Source organism: Lissotriton vulgaris, chromosome 7 (assembly GCF_964263255.1).
Source record: "Lissotriton vulgaris chromosome 7, aLisVul1.2, whole genome shotgun sequence".
NCBI lineage: Eukaryota > Metazoa > Chordata > Amphibia > Caudata > Salamandridae > Lissotriton > Lissotriton vulgaris.
This window is the reverse complement of record NC_141695.1, coordinates 1,272,121,577-1,272,141,458: the sequence shown is the minus strand read 5'-3', so window position 1 is coordinate 1,272,141,458 and position 19,882 is coordinate 1,272,121,577. Positions and strand designations below refer to the sequence as shown.

At 43.5% G+C, this 19,882-nt stretch overlaps 1 protein-coding gene across 1 annotated transcript in view; it reads right to left on the bottom strand.

Annotated features, from left to right (window-relative positions):
* The window catches only part of LOC147703391 (uncharacterized), a 9,287,842-nt gene that overhangs the window by 5,840,452 nt on the left and 3,427,508 nt on the right, over positions 1-19,882 (bottom strand). Inside the window, exon 11 of the mRNA XM_086931832.1 lies at positions 10,416-10,552. Coding sequence (XP_086787958.1) covers positions 10,416-10,552 — 137 coding nt within the window. The remainder of the gene's footprint in view (positions 1-10,415; positions 10,553-19,882) is intronic.

Here is a 19,882-nt window from a genome sequence, read left to right as displayed (position 1 = left end):
AAAAATCCAGGCCACTAGCATCTGCCAGGTTTCAAAGCAGTCTTCTTCTAGTTCACCTTCCTCCACATCAGAATGAGAGTCAACATATCTCTGCTCCTCCAAAAGGCGCTGTGCCTCCCTCCTGGACCTCTCCTTAACACGCCTCTCCACTGGATCCACCATCGACTCCAACGGAGCCGGAAGCGACATCGGTTTCTAATCCGATGGCCCAGTAGGTTGTACTCGAGGTCGACTTGGAGCGGGCGACGCCGGGATCGGCATCGACGACTTCGGCGGAGCCGTGGATTGCCATGGCGGCGTCGGGCCGGCATAAACGGCATAAATGGAGCTGGGGCCTAGGAGTGTGGCACCCCCAAATTGTAGGCCAGTGGACCCATGGGACCCGAAGATGCTCCAGAGGGGTACCAAGCCCTCGTAAAGATGCCATACATTGCGTTCAAAAACGCTGATGGGTCTTGGTCTGGGGCAGAAAAAGGTGGCTGAACACCCTCAGGCTGGACTCGAGGTGGGAACGAATCCGGCTCCTCTACAGGCACAGATTCCCCTTCCACCTGAACTTCTTCTTCCTCTCGGGCCGGGGACAGCGCCAGAGACGGATCAGAAACCAGAGTCGGCGACTGCACCTGCGACTCCAAAGGCGAAGCCTCACCTTCCCGATTCGAAGCTTCCTGCGGTGGGATCACCTTCGATCGAACCTTCTTTGGCGACTTTGAGCTCGAGTCCGACTCCTTTCCCGAGTGACGTCGGGACTCATGTCTCCTCTTCTTATGCTTACTTCTTGATTTTGAAGCATGTTCAGTTGCGGAATTCGAGGTCGACTCCTCTCGAGATCTAGATCTTGACTTCGACCTCGACCTCGCCCTTCTCGAACGAGATCGTGAAGACTTCCTACCTTTGTCCGCCTTCAACTCCGCCACCAGGAGCTTGGTTTCTCTTTCCCGCATGGCCTTCGGGTTCATCTTTCGACATGACGAACACCCATCCACATCATGATCAGAGCTTAAGCACCATAAGCAGTCCTCGTGCGGGTCCGTGATGGACATTATCTTCCCGCATTCCTTGCAGGGAATGAAGCCAGTCTTCTTCGTCGACATCGTCACGAAACAAAGAAGCAGAAAAACGAAGGAAATAGCAACAAAGTCACTAGTAAGCTACTGTGATTCCTGAAACCGTTAGCGTCGACGACGCAGAAAAAGGGAACTGATGTTATCACGCCGGCGTGGGCCTATTATGGGCGTCGGTGACGTCAGCGGAGTCGCGTGCGATGCGATGTCTCTATGACGTCCAAGTCCACGTCGGCGCGAAGCTACGAAAAGAATTTCCGAATGTTGCTGACACAAGGGGATATTCACAAGGTGAGGATTCCACTGGCAGATGTATCTATCAGAAACAGGCTTCTCCACTATAACCCTCGTTGTTGTTACTTTTACTTAGCTCTCATCTTTAACCCAGCCCACAGACACACACACATACACACACAGACACACGCACCCTCACATACACACACACACACACGCACACAAACACACCCCTCCCCCCCCCCGCCGCCCAATGCCGAGAGCTTCACTGATACTTTCACTTTAATTCGGTTCTGGAAACGCAAAATGCGTTCATTGACTGTAACATGTCTAAAAGTATTTTAAGGTAAATTTCACACCGTTTTGATTTAAAGTGGAACAATGTATGTGCCTAAATAGTAGTACAGCTTTTTCAGATGAAAGTGGCGGCGAAAACTCTCCGTGAGAAAATTGGTCTTAAGAACAAAGAAAAGTTTCGGTGAAGTCATTTTGCAGCACTCATTTTAAAAAATCGTAAATCCTACTTGCTACAAATAAATATAACTTAATTTGACCACGAATTGTGAAATGTTAAAAGTCACTCTGACAACACCAGTGCTTTTGCTCGGTGGAAGTTCAATGAGTCACATCACAGCACGCAAGAAACATTTTTTTTTAGGGGGGGAGAGTTGTGCAAGCACGAGGTGCCTAATTGACAGCGTGCTCTTACTGTGTGAACGGAAACATAACATTTTGCAATCCCGAATGTCTAGGAATGTACGGAGTGAGCGCTCGGAGAACAGACGTCTCGCGGAATGACAGATGAGAACAGCATGGGAGAAATTCTCCTGTTAACTTTAAAATGTCTCTTGGGATGGCTTCACGGCGGAGGAATGCGCCTAGCCCGTATCATTCCATTCTATCGGACCTGAACCAGCGCCAAGTAAATTAAAACAACTGCTTTCAGAGACATTGTGGCCCAACCTCACTCACCCTCACACCCCCTCACCCTCACACACTCTCACCCTCACACACCCTCACCCTCACACACCCTCACTCACCCTCTCACCCTCACACACCCTCACTCACCCTCTCACCCTCACACACCCTCTCACACTCACACACCCTCACCTTCACACCTCACCCTCACACTCCCTCACCCCCTCACCCTCACACACCCTCACCCTCACACACCCCCTCACATACCCTCTCAACCTCACACACCCTCACCCTCACAAACCTTCACACCCCTTCACCCTCACACCCCCTGACCCTCACACCCTCACCCTCACACCCCTCACCCTCACCCACACACACCCTCACCCTCACACCCTCACACACCCTCACTCACCCTCACACCCTCACCCTCACACACCCTCACCCTCACACCCACACACACCCTCACCCTCACCCCCTCACCCTACACACCCTCACTCACCCTCACACCCTCTCACCCTCACAACACTCTCACCCTCACAACCCTCTCACCCTCACAACCCTATCAACCTCACACCCCCTCACCCTCACACACCCTCTGCCTCCCTCACCCTCACAGCCCATCACCCTCACACACCCTCAACTTCACACCCCTTCACCCTCACTCACCCTCACTCACCTTCACTCACCCTCACTCACCCTCACTCATCCTCACTCATCCTCACACACCCTCACCAGTATAGCATAACAAAACATAGCATAGCATAACAAAACACTGCATAGCATAGCATAACAAAAAAGAATAGGATAGCAAAACATAGCATAGCATAACAAAACAAAGCCTAGGATAGCAAAACAAAACATAGCATAGGATAGCATAACAAAACACAACAAAACATAGCATAGCATAACAAAACATAGCATACCAAAACAAAGCATAGCATAACATAACAAAGCATAGCAAAACAAAACATAGCATAGTATAACAAAACATAGCATAGCATAACAAAACACAACAAAACATAGCAGAACAAAACATAGCATAACATAAGATAACATAGCATAGCATAACAAAACATAGCATAACAAAACATAGCGAAACAAAGCTTAGCATAACATAGCATAACAAAACATACCATAACAAAACATAAAATAGCAAAACAAAGCATAGCATAATAAAACACAACAACACATAGCATAGCATAACAAAGCATAGCATAGCATAACAAAACACAACAAAACATAGCATAACAAAACAAAGCATAGGATAGCAAAACTAAACATAGCATAGGATAGCAAAACATATCATAACAAAACAGAACAACACATAGCATAACAAAACATAGCAAAACACAACAAAACATAGCATAGCTTAACAAAACACAACAAAACATAGCATAGCAAAACAAAATATATAATAGCATAGTAAAACATAGCATACCAAACACAACAAAACATAGCATAGCATAACAAAACATAGCATAGTAAAACAAAGCATAGCATAATAAAACACAACAAAAAATAGCATAGCATAACAAAGCTTAGCATAGCATAACAAAGCATAGCATAGCAAAACATGGCATAACATAGCAAAACATAGCATAGCATAACAAAACATAGCATAGCATAACAAAACACAGCATAGCATAGCATAACAAATCAAAGCATAGGATAGCAAAACAGCATAGCATAACAAAACAAAACATGGGATAGCAAAGCAAAACATAGCATAACATACAGCATCACTCAGCACCACCACAGCATCACTCAGGGGCACAACAACACCACTATGTGCTACCACAGCATCACTGAAAGCCACAGCATCACTCGTTCACCATCACAACATCACACAGCATCAATCTGTGCAACCATTCAACAACAACTGGTTCAAATATGTTCTCTCAATGTTTCAAGCTTTATTACAAATGTAACAAAAAGCTGTTAATAGTTCACTTCTGTTCTTGGATTTCCGTCACAATAAAATACACTGAACATAATCTTCACAAAAGTTATTTACAAAAGTTTAAGCTTTGCCATTATAAATTACAATAACTTTTATTTAAGTATTAATTATTTAAAAAAATGAAAAGCCATTATTATTTGTAATATCAATACATGTAAGTCACGTAAATTCAACACATATTGCATTACAAATGCTATAGGTGTCACATTTGCAAAAGTTATAACTATTGGCATTGTAAATGACAAAGCTATTAATTTCGCTATTTTCAAAAACAAAACATAAATAAAAAAAATTCCATTTACAATACCAATAGCTCAAACTTTGCTAATGCGAGACCTATTGCATTGCAAATGCTTGTTTATATTTGCAGGTTCAGTTCTTATTTGTTTTATTGCGTTCAGCATTCATACATTCTCTTGCCCATGCGTACGCGCTCACACACAGGCCCGCTCAGGAACGCTCCGATCCTTGCTCAAAATAGAAACATTTGAACGTGAATCGTCGAAACATGTATTCTCAAGAAATGTTTTAACCGCTTTCAAGCTATCAGAGATTAACATTAATCTGTTACTATCCTGGACACCTGCCCAGCTGAAACTCTTCTTAAAGCACTTTACTTCAAGACTTAGTTTTGATCTTGACTCTCAGTACTGTTTTAAATTGCATTTATATAAAAATGTCGCAGAATCTATTGTTTTTAAGAAACCTCAATAGTATATTAAATTTAATCTAAGCCATGGGGCCAGGAGATCGACTGTCCTGCTCAGATTTGGAATACTTCCTGTAAAAACCGTTACATCTAGGTGGCACTTAAAAAAAACCACTATTTGTAATCTATGTATTGGTGGAGAGCAGGACTTGGAGCATTTACTGTTTACCTGCCCAAATACGACAGTGGTAAAGGCAAGAAAAAGGTTTTTACAACCAGTTTATACTAAATGTAGAATTAATTCAGTACAGGAAATGATTATTTTATGTAAAGCTCTGCCAAACAAATTTGTATGCTATAATTTTTACAAATTTTTAAAACCATTTTTAACTTTGTATTAGAATGAAAACTTTTAACAAGACGGTTTAAAATTGAATATGGTGTCTTAAATATTTGTGGTCCTCAGTGGAGAACCAAATAAAATAAAATAAACTAGAAACACACAGGCCCATGAACAAGCAGACATGCACACACAAAACATTGCTCTCCTTTTCGGTTAAAATACCTTTACATAATGTGCCAATGTGCTCTCTGTCGCTTAAGATGCTCTCTCTGTTGCTTACGCTCTCTCACACAAAAGCAGACATTCACTGACACAAAAGGCTCACCACAGAATTAAACAGAATTAAAAACGTTGTTGGCAATTCCTACCTCCCACGGCTTACTCCTTGCAGACTCTCAGCCAGTTGTCTGGACCCTGAGTGGCTGTGAAATTTCACACCTGTGATCTAAAGTGCAGGGTTTGATCGGACCCTGTCCATCACAGCCTGACACCGAGCTTGCCAAACTAACAAAATGTAATGAGCCACGCTGAATGATTCAGCAGCGGCTCAGCACGGGGCTACGGAGGTGCTTTGGCTGAGAGTGACAGCCTCATCCTCAGCAGCACAAGTACCACTGAGCCTACCTGTCATGAGTACCGGTATGCTCCGTGGCGATGAAAGAAAAAGTGCCAGTACTCGGGAGGTTAAAAATAAAAAGTGCCGGTACTCAATACCGGTGAGTACCGACCCATTTAAAGCACTGATGTAAACTGAATAAAACAATGAGCTAAGCGGGTGGGAGTCACTCAGGAGCTGCTCCTGCCGGGTTGCTTGGTTTGTTTACCTTGTGTCAGCTGCGATGTGGGATTCGGTGACGGCTCCCAGAAGATGGCGTCACGGAGCTCCGAATGCTGGCCCGGTGTAAACCGCACAAGGCAAACCCTGCTTCTCACACTTTGGCTGCTCACCAGAACTAAATGCATCATGGGCAGTCGCTTCATCTCTCCAACAAAAAGTCATATTGACGACTCTCCAGGGCACAGATAAAGGTGACATTTGTGTGATCCCTCGAAAACCATAGTTGAGCTGCACAACGTAATGTTAATGTTACCAAGTGGCCCCATGACACATGGACGCGAGGTAACTAGTCCTGTGCTTTTTCTTCATCAAATAATTTTCACCAGGTGTTGTTGACATTTTTCAATCAATAAAGCACTGCAATTACTGCCAGGTACCTCCAGCAAGTGCCAGAGGCCTGCATTGCAGAGAGGTGGTCCAGGCAAAACTGCACTTTTTACACCTCTCTGCAACCCAAGCCACTCCCCTTTTTACACCTCTCTGCAACACAGCTCTTTGGCACTTACTGGAGGTACATGGTGGGCTAGTTGGACCCCAGGGACCCTCAGGATTCAAGGGGACTTAATCCCCCAACTTGAAACGTGCCACAGTGTTTTTGCACAGTGGTGAAGGGAGGGGGCGGGGCCTGAGGTGACATGTGTGCAAACATGCCCTGTGGCGCGTTTGAAGTTGGGGAATTCATTCCCCTTTAATCCTGAGGGCCCTTGGGGGCCAACTAGCCCACCAGGTACCTCCAGTAAGCTCCACAGGCCTGCGTTGCAGAGAGGTGGTCCAGGCCATGCCTCTTTTAACACCTCTCTGCAACGCAGCTCTGTGGCGCTTACTGGAGGTACTTGGTGGGCTAGTTGGACCCCAGAGACCCTTAAGATTCAAGGGGACTTAATCCCCCAACTTACAACGCGCCAGGGGGTGCGTTTGCAGAGTGGTGGAGAAAGGGGGCATGGCCTTTGTCTACCTCTCACCAATCCCACTGTGTGGGGCTTACTGGAGGTAAAAGGTAGGCTAGTTAGCCCCTAAAGTACCCCCAGCAGTGAAGGAGACTTCAATCCCCATCCAAGAGCGTGCCAGGGAGCGCGTTTTAGAGTGGCGGGTGTAGAGGGCATGGCCTGGTATGAGTACTTACCAATGCTGCTGTGTGGGACTGACTGGAGGTACAAGTTTGGGAATTTGGCCCCCAAGGATGTCCTTTGGGGCCAACTACCCCTCTTGTTACCTCCAGTAAGTCCCACACAGTGGGATTGCTTAGACGTCTTCGGAGGCCATGGCACCCTTTCTCTACCACTCTGCAAACTTACCTCGTGGCAGACTACGGGATGGGGATGAAGTCCAATTTGGTCCTGAGGGACTTTGGGGGCCAAGAATCCCTCCTGGTACCTCCTGTAAGTCCTACGCAGCGGAATTCAAGATTGATGGTTGGAGGCCCAGCACCCTTTCTCCACTACTCTGCCAACGTGAATACTAGTTAAAGTAGAATATTTCTGCACTTCTGACTTAGAGGTAGTTTTAATCCCCCTGCCATATTATGCACCAGGGCCTTACAGAGGCGGTCATGCTAATCACAGGGGTACCCCAACGCATAGTGTTACCTAGTGTATGTAGGTGTTTTCACTGTATTCTGAGTGTCTTTTAGCATAGCACTGTCTCTAGGCCTGGTTAGTCAGAGTCAGTTACCGCCAGTACCCGTCTGAAAAAGTTGTGGGCACAGGATGATTTTGCAACAAGGCCTCTTTCTGCTCCTCTGTTGCTTCTTTCTGCACATCTCTTCTTCTTCCTGTACTTTCTTCGTCTTTATGGACTTCTGTTGCCTCTTTCTGCATTTGTCTTGCTTCTTTTTGCGCTTTTCTTCCTCTTTCTTCACATGTCCTCCCTTTGTAGGCATAGTTAGAAATGAGTAGTTAAAAAACCTTAGAAATTCACTGAAAAAAACCATAGCTTTCAGGAAAGTTATAGTTATTTGGAGATTTCAATCGTGTAATACCATAGCAATTCGGACGTTATAGTTAATAGACCTAACTATAACTCACGCCCCAGCAATGCACTGCTGATGACGTCGCATATTACATCACTCATGACATGCTCAGTGACATCACTGATGACATCTCAAATGACATCACAGATGACATTATCCATGTGATTATCTGATGCACCTCCTCATACCCTAATAAAACCTTTCATACACCCACTATAAAATACAGACCACCAATATTGAAACCATAGACAGACCAATAGCAGTTAGTACATACCTGCTCAGTGATTCATACGTCTACACACACATCCACACACTAACCCATACAGTCATTCATACACACAATCATTCATCTATACAGCCACTGATATATCCCCTCATAAACCCATATAGACACTCACACACTGCCACTCAATTCAATTCAATTCAAAGAATCTTTATTCGGAGAAAGAGTTACTCATACACCTGGTCAGTCATGCAAAGAAACTATCACACACCCATTTCCATGTTTATACAGTCATACACACACCACCACACTTATTTAAACAGATACTAACACTTACTTACTCTCTTAAACACTCAGAGAAACACACTCTCATCCATACAGATACTCTTGCAATAACTCACTCTCACATATAGTCATTTATATACGCCAACACTCACATAAACTGCTTTAAAACATATGTAGTTACTCACACATGCACCACTGAGTCATCCATTTACTCACCAAAACACCCCCCACACCCACACACACACACACACCTATACAGGAGTTTCCATATGCACTCTTGAACCTATACACCCAGTGAAACAACCATTCACATATCTATGCACAGAGTCACCCACCCCCGCACCCACCCACAAAGACACTCAGACACCCATACAGATACTCAGAAAGTCAATAAATAACCCATATAGACACTAGCTACTCACCAAGCCATGCAGCCGCTTACACACTATCTAACAGACTAATAAAGACATTCACAGAGTTTAGTCTCTAACCCATGCATTCATTGAGACGCATTTAATCACTCACTTATACAGTCAGCCACACACCTACTAAATCATCCATTCAGACACTCATTCACTAACTCATACTTCAATACACCTTGGCATTTATATATATATATATATATATATATATATATATATATATATATATATATATATATATATATATATCATGTGTTTATACTTTATAGAAACACTCATTCACTGGATTATGTCATCAGTGATGTCATTTGAGATATCATCAGTGATGTCATTAGTGATGTCACTGAGCATGTCATGAGTGAAGTAATATGTGACGCCATCAGCAGTGCATTGCGTGGGTGCGAGTTATAGTTAGTTCTACTAACTATAAAGGCCAAATTTCTATGGTTTTATACAAGTAAAAACTCTCACTAACTATGATGTCCCTGAAAGCTATGGTTTTTTCAGTAAATTACTAAGGTTTTTTTAAATGCTAATTTCTAACTATAACGTGCCTGAAACCTATGGATTTTCAGTGAATATATATATATATATATATATGAACTCGCTAAGATTCAGCCTGACAACAATTCACATTGGCAAAAAAACGAAGCTGAACCCATAGAAAAGGATGAGATGAAAGTCCCGTAATGAACAACTATTGTACAGCAACATGAAGCAAAATCATGACCAGATAGAAATACAAGTCCCATAATGCCTCATAATGAGCTAAGATGGCGGAACTGTAAAAGATGAAAGAGAGGATGGACTCACGATACTGTGAACAAGACCATTTCTTGGTCGAAACGTTGGTGATGGTGGTGATAATTGTACTTTTACAATAAATTGGAAGTAAACTACAGAGATTACTGGAGTGCAGTGCAATTTTTCTTGGTGGAAAAAACATAGATAGTCTTTGGGATGCATATAGGGGTGAGATCTGTAGTTCCCCTACAGCTGCTATGGCATGGACAGGGCTGGACCTTTACGTCAAAATAATCCTTGATATACTATGGTTTTATTACGCAATGCCCATTGTATTGATTCTGTAATGTATCAAATGACTACTGGATATTAACTCTGCCTTTTGTTTCAATAAAATATTATTATAAAAAAAGAAAATATATATATAAATATACACACATATATTTATATATATATATACACACACACACATATATATATATATATATATATATATATATATATATATACATATAGTGCACCTTTTAAAAAAAATACATTGATTATATACACATTTTTTAAACAAAGCGATACATCAAAAGTGTTCCGGCGTCCTTGTACGTAAACAGGAATTTTTCACATTTTATGAATATCAGTGAGGATCCTACGATGCAAGAATGCATTTTTAAAAAGTAGATCATGATGCTCAAATTCAAAGAAACCAATTAATTAAACATAAAACATCTTCCTTATGGAACACATTCACTATCAAATATTCAGAAATTACCTTTAGGTTTTTACCCAAGTCCTTGTGAAAAATTACATGCTTTGGGTAGGAGGCCACGCCTACATCAAATGCTTCCCTAATGGGACGACCCACATTATAACAACGTGCTCTTGCCAGACGAGATATCTTCTCAGCAGCTATACAAAAATAAAGTGAAAATATGAATTCACTATGTTAGAATGTATTGGTAAGTTTCCTTACAACAGTGTCTGAATACATGTTATTCTTTTAGCAAACTTCTTTCTCGCACTTGGTCTTGTTTTACCTTGTAAAAGCCTTTCAGAAGAAACTACACTCCGAGCCAGTGAAAAAGCATGCGTACATTTTACCGACCCTGGGATTGCAAAACTGCAATATTTAAACAAAGAAACTGGAAGCCATATGTTTATCACGTTGTAGATGTTCTCTAGTTGTCAATAACTCATAAATACCATCTTTTAGGTGATGTTTTAAAAATGCATACATCCCAATTACCCCTGACTGCCCTCCTTCAGAGACAAAGACACATACCGTAGCAAGAGGACAAGGGATCATTTGATGATTTGTAAATTCCTTTAGACATTTTGGGCCCATTATGATCTCGGTTGGAAAGCGTCCGACCTGAGTCCGGAGGCTTTCCCAACGAGATCGTCGGTTTCTCTTCCGACTGCCTAATTACAATTTAGACAGTTGGAATTGAAACCGGCTGGTCATTCCGGATAGGTTCCAATGGGCTCAAGGAGCCTGCCTGCAAGTCGGAGGCTGGCCCGTAATCCCAATGGACAGCGTCTCCGCCGTTGGGATTACGATGCTCTGTTTCCCACAGGCTTTCCATGCCAAGCTCTAGGATGTGGAAAGCCAGTCGGAAAGCGAGTTTGTGGGACCCTAGCAGGCCCCCTTTTCATTGAGGCCTCCGATTGGGGGTCGAGAGGTGCCCCCCTGTTGATCTCCGCCACGCGGTGAAGGGATGAACACAATCTTTCATTTCCTAATTGCAGCTTATGCTACAGATGGTTTACGGCTGCAGCACAAGCTCGCATTGAGAAATGGGAGTATGCAACCGCACCATGTGCGGTCACATCATAATTCAGTGGTCGGGATCGCCGACCGGAGGTCGGTCGGACCTGTTTCTGTGAAGGCGTAAGGCCCTTAATCTTAGAAAGTGTTCAAGTAAGCAGTACCACTTCATAAGCTTATTTTCCAGTGATAGAAATTGCAAATTACCTGTCAAACAGTACACCAGAAGAGATAGTGTACCAAAAATAAAAGAGAGTCTGATTAAGAAACCAAGTTACTTACCTGTAACTTTAGTTCTCAAGTATTGGAAACGTTCATAGATTCCCATGCTTGTATCTCCGTCGTCGGAATGGGTGTCTCCGGTATACATAAAATAGCAATAGAAACTATTACCAAAAACAGAAGCTAGGCTTAGGCCCATTATTGTTTTGCAACCTATCCACCTCTTTTTGTAAAAGAGCCCAAAAAAATGAACAAACAATCAGATTAGCCTTACCCCTCAGACCCTCCTGAGAGAAGATCAGAACCTCAAATTTTCGTAGCCGTTGTGTAACCACACCACTAAAGATGCTAGAGGCTGAGCTTTCCCAGGGGAGGAGGGTGTGCCCTATGGAATCTATGAAAGTTTCCAATACTGGAGTTACAGGTAAGTAACTTGTTTTCTTACTCCTGGATTGGAACTTTCATAGATTCTCATGCTTGTATCAGAGTAGCTAGCAGTTATCCGCACACTTTTGGAACCATGACCATCATAAAACCAAGAACAAAGCAATATCGTATTCACCATATTGACAATTTCAACCGTTGGGGGTTCACTCACCAACGGTTCCAAAATTCTTTGCGGCCTTGCTCCGCCTGTTCCCCGCCCGGGCTTGGCTCCGCCGGGTCCCTCCCACCACCAGTGACGCCTTCAGCAGCGCCAGGAGGCGCATATAGGCAGCGCCAGGGCCGAGTCCTGTGGGGTTCATTCACCAACGGTTCCACTTCCAGCATTCTTCGTGGCCGGGCTTTGCTCCGCCTGTTCCCAGGCCGGGCTTGGCTCCGCCGGGTCCCTTCCACCACCAGTGACGCCCTCAGCAGCGCCTGGAGGCGCACATAGGCAGCGCCAGGGCCGAGTCCTGTGGAGTTCACTCACCAACGGTTCCAGCATTCTTCGTGGCCGGGCTTTGCTCCGCCGCAGTGCCGCAGCACCAGCAGCTAAGGGCCGGGCCTTGCTCCGCCTGTTCCCCGGCCGGGCTTTGCTCCGCCGGGTCCCTCCCACCACCAGTGACGCCCTCAGAAGTGCCAGGAGGCGCATAAAGGCGGCGTCAGTCCCTCGTCTCGCGGGAAGCGCGCGGGCACGCGCCGGGAGAAGCCCGGGACAAGGGCGGGCCCTCTGAGGCCCTCAGAGGTCGAGGAGGCTGGGCCGGGCGCACCCCCCTAACATCGATATTCTAAGTGCCCTAAGGTATGTTGCCTTTCAACTACTAATGACTGTTTGATACACTTGGACGGACTACGGGACATTCCTATTTCCTACATTCTATGAGAGGGACAAAACGCCGCCTTGCACCTACCTAATATTCCACCTACGAACTTTACTGTATTATACGGTGTACGGCTCACCACTTTGCATCCACTGTCTTTTGTCCTGACTGATCAGAGTACTATTTATACTGTGATTTGATAAACATATCAATATCTTCATTATGTCTACTAGGGGCACCCGAAGCAAAACAGCAGCCGGGGGAGCTCCAGTGATAGGACCCATAGATCATTTTATAACAAGGGCCAACGATGCCATAGATCAGGGCATTCTACTCCTGGAGCGTAGGGTTTCGCAAGACCTAGCCCTAGCTAAACGATCATCCCTTGGACTTATCGCATCAGCAACTACACCTATTCAGGCTAGAACTAGTAACATCAGACCCTTAATTGAGGTACGTGCCAATATTCACAGCATACCAAATGAGGTAAATTTATCTGCATCAATTCCCCTGATAGACTCTGAATCAGAACCTAGTATGGATCTGGAAAAAACTCCTAGCCTATCCATTAATCCTACACTAGAAGAAACAACCACAGACAGCACGAGGCAACTAAGAGGCAGGCGGGAGGGCGCCATACAAAAACAAGCTAAACACACATCAAAGCATTGTATGTCTAAGGTTAGGAAATACAGTGCGCCCAAACGGAAGCCTAGGAAAGGCACTAATCCTAATCCACACTTAAGCGCTGGTGGGACAAAGGCAACCATTGAGATAGATAGCGAGGAGCCCCAGGGGAGGTTGCTAGGCACTGAGGACAAACTTGATGCTAATATTGCAAATGATCACCTGTTGGAAAGGATGGGTGAACTTCTCAGCATCTATTTGTCACCCATAGAATGCAGACTCACTCGTATTGAAAAGCAACTAGCTGAATTAAGCATCCCCATTAAGAATATCTCTAGAGATGGTGTGCCTACTGGCGTGGGACCTAAATTAAGCTCCTCCAAACTCACATGTACTAAACCTAAGAACCCCCAACCCCAACTATAACTACAACGTCTAAAACCCCACAGGTTTCAGATAAAGGGATTACTGCCAATCATTTGGCAGCAAAGTCTAGTAGTATCAGAGCCAGGGAAGGGCAAAAACACAGAACCGAGCAGGGGGATTTCTATGAGTCAAACTTATAACCATGCAGAAAATTTTCCTACGGTCCAGCCCGTCCAAAACACGACTACTAATATGAGGCAGATTCCACCACGTATTAACCTGCCGCCTGAATGTGGGGCGTACGTGCTGGTTCTAGTTAATGTTTCTAAACTTAGGAAGGATCAAGAAGAAACCCCCATATCCCTCAAAAACAAAACTTTACATTGGTTAATTACAAATTGCAATTTCCCTATAGAAGGGGCAAGGGAGATTATTCATACCCAGAGAGTGGGCTGGATAGGCCCACTGAGAAAAAAGTTTGAGGGGGACTGTATAACAATAAATTTTAAGAACCCCCAATGGGCAGAAAAAACATTGGCTAGTGCTCCATTACCCTCACCATGGGAATTTAACACTACCCTCCTCCCACTGGGCTATTTTTATAGACATTTGATATACCCTAAGCCAAATATGGCGAACAATTTCGCCGCATCACACCAGGATCTAAATTTTGGTGCTAGGATCAAGTCCCCACTTTTTTCCCAGAACCAAGATTTTAATTACCTGAATGGCCCTGCCTGGCGTCATCAGGCCCCAATGCCAGCACACTCTCTGCACTAACCCCAATTCCCAACAATGTCCCACTATGACCATAGGGAAAGGTCATATCCAGCATTCACTCCAAATCAATACATGCCGATGAATGAAGTCAGGCCACTTTTTAACATCCCAACTCATAATCGGTTTGAATATTTTTCCAATCTAGATGAGCAGGACTGACTGGACAAAATGGTCGAATGCAACACCAGAAGCTTAGCTACAAGTAATGGAAATAAGGGATATTCACCATTAGCTGTAGAAAGAACAAACCAGAACAGACCAGCTGATAATATGTATGCCATTAGCGGCCCCCCAGCAGCTGTTAACACCACTGAGGACACAGCGAGGAGTGCTGGGAGCAAGCCCACCAGACATCGTAGTAATTGTGGGCTATCAATTCTCAGCTGGAATGTGGCGGGGTTGGAATCTAGGCTCTCAGACCCCTTATGGGCTAAGATAATCGATGGCATAGACATTGTTATGTTTCAGGAAACATGGGCTGTTGTGTAGTGTAGTTCCTAGTTTCCCACTAGGCCCTGCGCATTGGAATAACATAAACAGTAGTATCGACGTGGAACTGGCTATATTCCAGGCCTCCACTGACTATGCTAAACTTAATTGGGTTGTGTTACCAACTAGCTCAGAGGTCACTGGAAACTTTCTTCTCTGCATAGGAAGTGATCAGCTTCCCTGGCACAGACAAGAAGGGATTCAGTTTTCCAACAACCGTGCAACATGACAACTTTGCTCCTCAGATCAAGAGTCGATCTCTAGGGTCGTGTGAAACAATAGACATAGATTTCACTCAGTCAGTCTGGTGCAGTTTACTTTCACAGTATGTAGAGAATAGAGAGACGGGCGTGTATCAATAAAGGGTAACATTTATTGAACAGTCTTTCTTCTCGTACAAGAGAAATGTATTGCCACAATTGCAATAACTGTTATTATAAAAAGTACGTACAGTAAGATAAGAATTGCGAAATAGAACTGTAAAAGCATTGATATGGTTTCTTAGCCATACAATGGTTTAAAAGTAATAAAACATATATACAGTCATATATACATTAGGCTAACATACTCAACTGGTGCTTCTAACTAAGCCTACCCCAGTGTGCCTGACCTAGGCCTAACACGTGAGAAGGGGGAGTAAGTAAGTAGCTTAAGTTAAGTTGGTTTTGCCAAGGTTTGTTTCAAGAATTCTCTTCTAAGGGTTTAGTCAACACCATACCTCTGAATAGAATGATGGAGGATTGGTATCTCCTTCAGGGGTCTCTCTCGATATCCCAGTCACCCGCGAGGGTAAACCGGAAGCGCCGGGACTGGATTTCTCTGCACGAGAAAGGCAGCGGCTTCTCTTCAGCGCGTCTGGAGGAAGGAGGGGTGACAGCGTCCGCGGGCAGCTGGGCTGGATGTCTTCGCAGAGGACGGCTGCACGGCTCCTCAAGCGTACTGAACCACAGTTCGCGCTGTAGCGGCGATAATGGTAATCAGTAGCTTCACCACCACGGGATAGCAGGCTGCAGCGACAGAGTGCTAGTTTTTACCAACACTGGTCATGCAGGCAGCTGGCATCAGCAACAGTAGCTCTCGCTCCCTGTTCACAACAGCTCACATTGCTTAAGGCAACGTTGGTAATATTTATACCTGACAGGTGCCGGGTTTGACGCAAGTTTGCTGGACATAAGACGTCAATAAAAGATGTCACTAGGAAGTGGCAGCTATCAGTTGCTCATTAGAGTTCTATTACTAATCAAAACATAGCAAGCGGGGATTTCCAGGTTTGCTAAGTTTTTATCTTGTTGAAGAACTCGGAGTGTTATCTAGGAATATCAGATAGTGACTGCTGCTCTGTCATTGCACTAATTGGTCGCAAAGGAAGTAGCAGAGAGTCATGCTGGAATGTGGCTCTGTGGCTCTGCTCGTGTGAGGCCAGAGATGACTTTTCAGAAAATCGTACTTGAACGGTTATGCCAATATAGGGAATAAATGGATTTATAGCCGAATAGGGGCATAAGGTCACAGTATCGATCAGGAACCTAGATAAGCACATGACACCCACTCCACGAATTCATGTCCATCAAAATTACTAAAACTAAGCAATTAGATGCATGTGTAACATTGTGTAACATAGCCCACCCCAAAATACATAAATGCATTCGAAATAGGCGTACTTGTAATACATGGAATTTAGGTACTGTACGTAGTTTTAAAAAGCATAGTAATCATTCAAAAAATTATTGCATATGAAATCAATGAACGATTATGCATAAAGAATTACACATGAAGTATCTCTGACAGAAGAAATGCGAGATAAATCATCACATAAAAATGCATTGTAATAACATGTGTGCTAGAGGCTGGTGTAATGTTGTTATGTCTCTAGATGTGTTTAGAAATAGAAGTGTGAAGCTTCTGTTCTCTAAGAATAGTTTTTACGTTAAGCAAAGAATTGTTCGTGCCAAAAAGAAGAAAAAGGTCAATATTTTAAAAATTGTCCAATTCAAAGAAAAATCAGTTTACCAAAGCTCCTGGCAGTTTTTTTGTTGATCAAAACTGAAGGCCGAATCCAGAGTTCATAGGAACGCTGTGTGTCGGAAAGCTTTTCAAAAGTTATTGTTTCTCTATGGGTGAGAACATCGTATCAGACAGGCTCGGAAAGAATTGGTCTACAAAATCAGGTGATAGTTCAACCAAATTAGATAGCGCTGTAACTTGGCAGGTGTGAGAATGATTGCTGTCATCGAAGACAGTACTAGTCCCGCTCACAGAACGTTGTACCTGGATGATGTTGCTTTTGTCACTCGCTCCACTGTTACCACTTGGCTGTAGTACAGGAGTCTCCACGAATGCCGTCATCAGGATTGGTAGCCGCTGGGGACAACACAATGCGTGAGCCGTTATTGGACTTAGCAAAGTATCGACGTCCATTGGTACTGCTGATGGAAGTGAAAGACAGATGTCCAACACGCATTCCTCGCCGCAAAGCATACACCGTAGCACAGGTAAAATGCAATTTTGCCATATCGGTCTGAATGAAAGGAACCAGGTCATGTTTAGATCTCTCAGCCTGGCCAATCCGAGGACGTTAGTTATCCTGTCCCTGTAGCGCATTGCTAGGATTGTCTCTTCCATTCCCATGGGAGCTATGTCTGAGCCGAGGCTTGCCATAACGTAGCAGGATGGTCAAAAATAGAATCCCTGCGATGAGTCCCAAAAATAGTGGAATACCACCAAAAATGGAGTGCACAAAATTAGGAAAGATTCCCAAAATTGCCTGGAAGGGTGTTAGCAGTCCTGTGAAGACTGTCTTAAATATGCCTGGGATGCTTGTAGCACTAGACATGTTAAGGAGTTGGTCGAGCATTTGTACGAAATGCACGGGGCAATTTGTTGATAAAAGGTCATGGACTTCAGTAGCCGTCCTTGCGACTAGAAGATCATACGTCTCTTTAGATGACGTTATAGGCACTGTTGTCTGTAAAAGCACAGATTTCATTTTGCTTAATGTATCAATTCGTATAGAATAGAGATTCAGACGAGGCCAGATGGGAGTCACTATGTCTGGAGGCCCGCTCGGGAACAATGCTTGCATACAGCATTTGACCATGGACGTTACTTCTACTAGATAACTTAGTCCGGGCGCGAGGCCACAGCACCTGTGATCCGTTCTTAGAATGTAACTCCCGTTTGCGAGTTGCATAAAGAAGGGCTCTATCTGAGTTGCAGGTGTGACTAGCTGGTGGCATGAAAGGTTGTTTGAATTTCCATCACATGCTCCATGTAAATTAATACCCTGACACAAAAGTATACCGCTTAGTGAGTGTTTACAATTGTCACCACTAAGAAATACATTTTTGTCGCTGTCACTATAGCAAGAATGAGTGTATGGTAATTTCCATTCGGATTTTAAGTATCCTTTACCCAATTGTTCATATTGGCCAGCAGGTATGTATTCAAGGCATTTATGAAATCGGAAAGTTGTAATCGGAATTGTGATAATTCCGTGTATTATCCATTCAATGACAGGGCTCTCTGACATTGTCAATGGTAATCTCTCGAGTTTCTCGATGCTCAAAATTGTATAGTCTGCTCCTTTCTGTGCCAAACTGATCTGTTTATCAGTAAGGTTAAAAATGGAAAACAATGACGTTGTGTTTATCAGACGCCAAGGCACATAGCCTGAACGAAGATTTTGCAGCGTCCAGCCTAGTTCTATAATAGAGCGTAGTTGAGACTGGCCATGTTGTAACATTAGCAAATCTCTGTCTATCACATAAAAGGCAGATGATACAATATTGTCCAAAGAATATATTCTGGAAGACAGAGTCATTAACCCATTGTCTACCACAGAAAGTGTTTTCTCCAAATTAATACGATCAATTTCTCGTATTTTTTCAGCAGTTTCAATTTGCTTTACTTTCCAAGCCTCGTTGTATGAAGCATAGATGCTGGTCGCTATGAAACGCTTTTGACGCTGTTTGCGTGGTCCAAGAATGAAATCGCGCAAATCAGCACCATCTTTTAGTAAAGACAAGTGTTGCTTAATTTCAGCCAGTGTGGATGTAGTTAGCCATTCTAGGCAGAGTTTCCCTACACTGTATGTTGTTATTATTCCTGGATGTTGTCTCTGGGAATATCTTGAGTCTAATCTGGTCATTTTTAAACCCTGTGTTTTATTCAGGAATCTATCTTGACAGCTATTTGTGTCTGTAGGCCAGATTAACCATTTTTTCCAATCAGGATGTGTTCTGTTGAAATGTAAAATGTGTGACACGTCTAACTCATTATCTGCAGTTGCATTCTCAGCTATTGGCTTTGGTATAGACGGTGTTTTCATTTCTTTGTTCTTAGCTAGGCCAAGACAGGATGTTTGGTGTACAGTGTCATTTAAAAATAACATTTGTTCTGGTATCATGCAGGTTCTAAATAGTGCTTCTATGCCTTGCACCTGCCAATCTTTTGTACCCCAAATTGTTTTCGTTTCAATATTATTTTTCCAATAATCAAAACCAAATGTCATCATTTTGTCATAAAATGCTTCTGAATATATCAATTTAGAATTTGTCAGCATTGTTTTCATGCCTGTTTTTTCTAACAGTTTGAAATAAAACGTTTCTGCATCACTGGTGTTAAAACCTGAAAAGTATTTGAATTTCTCAAAAAATGCTTTAGAACTGCTTTTAGGTGGTGTAGAACAATGTTCCCATTGGTTATACATAAAAACATTTCTAGGCTGTGCAGATTTATGCAAGT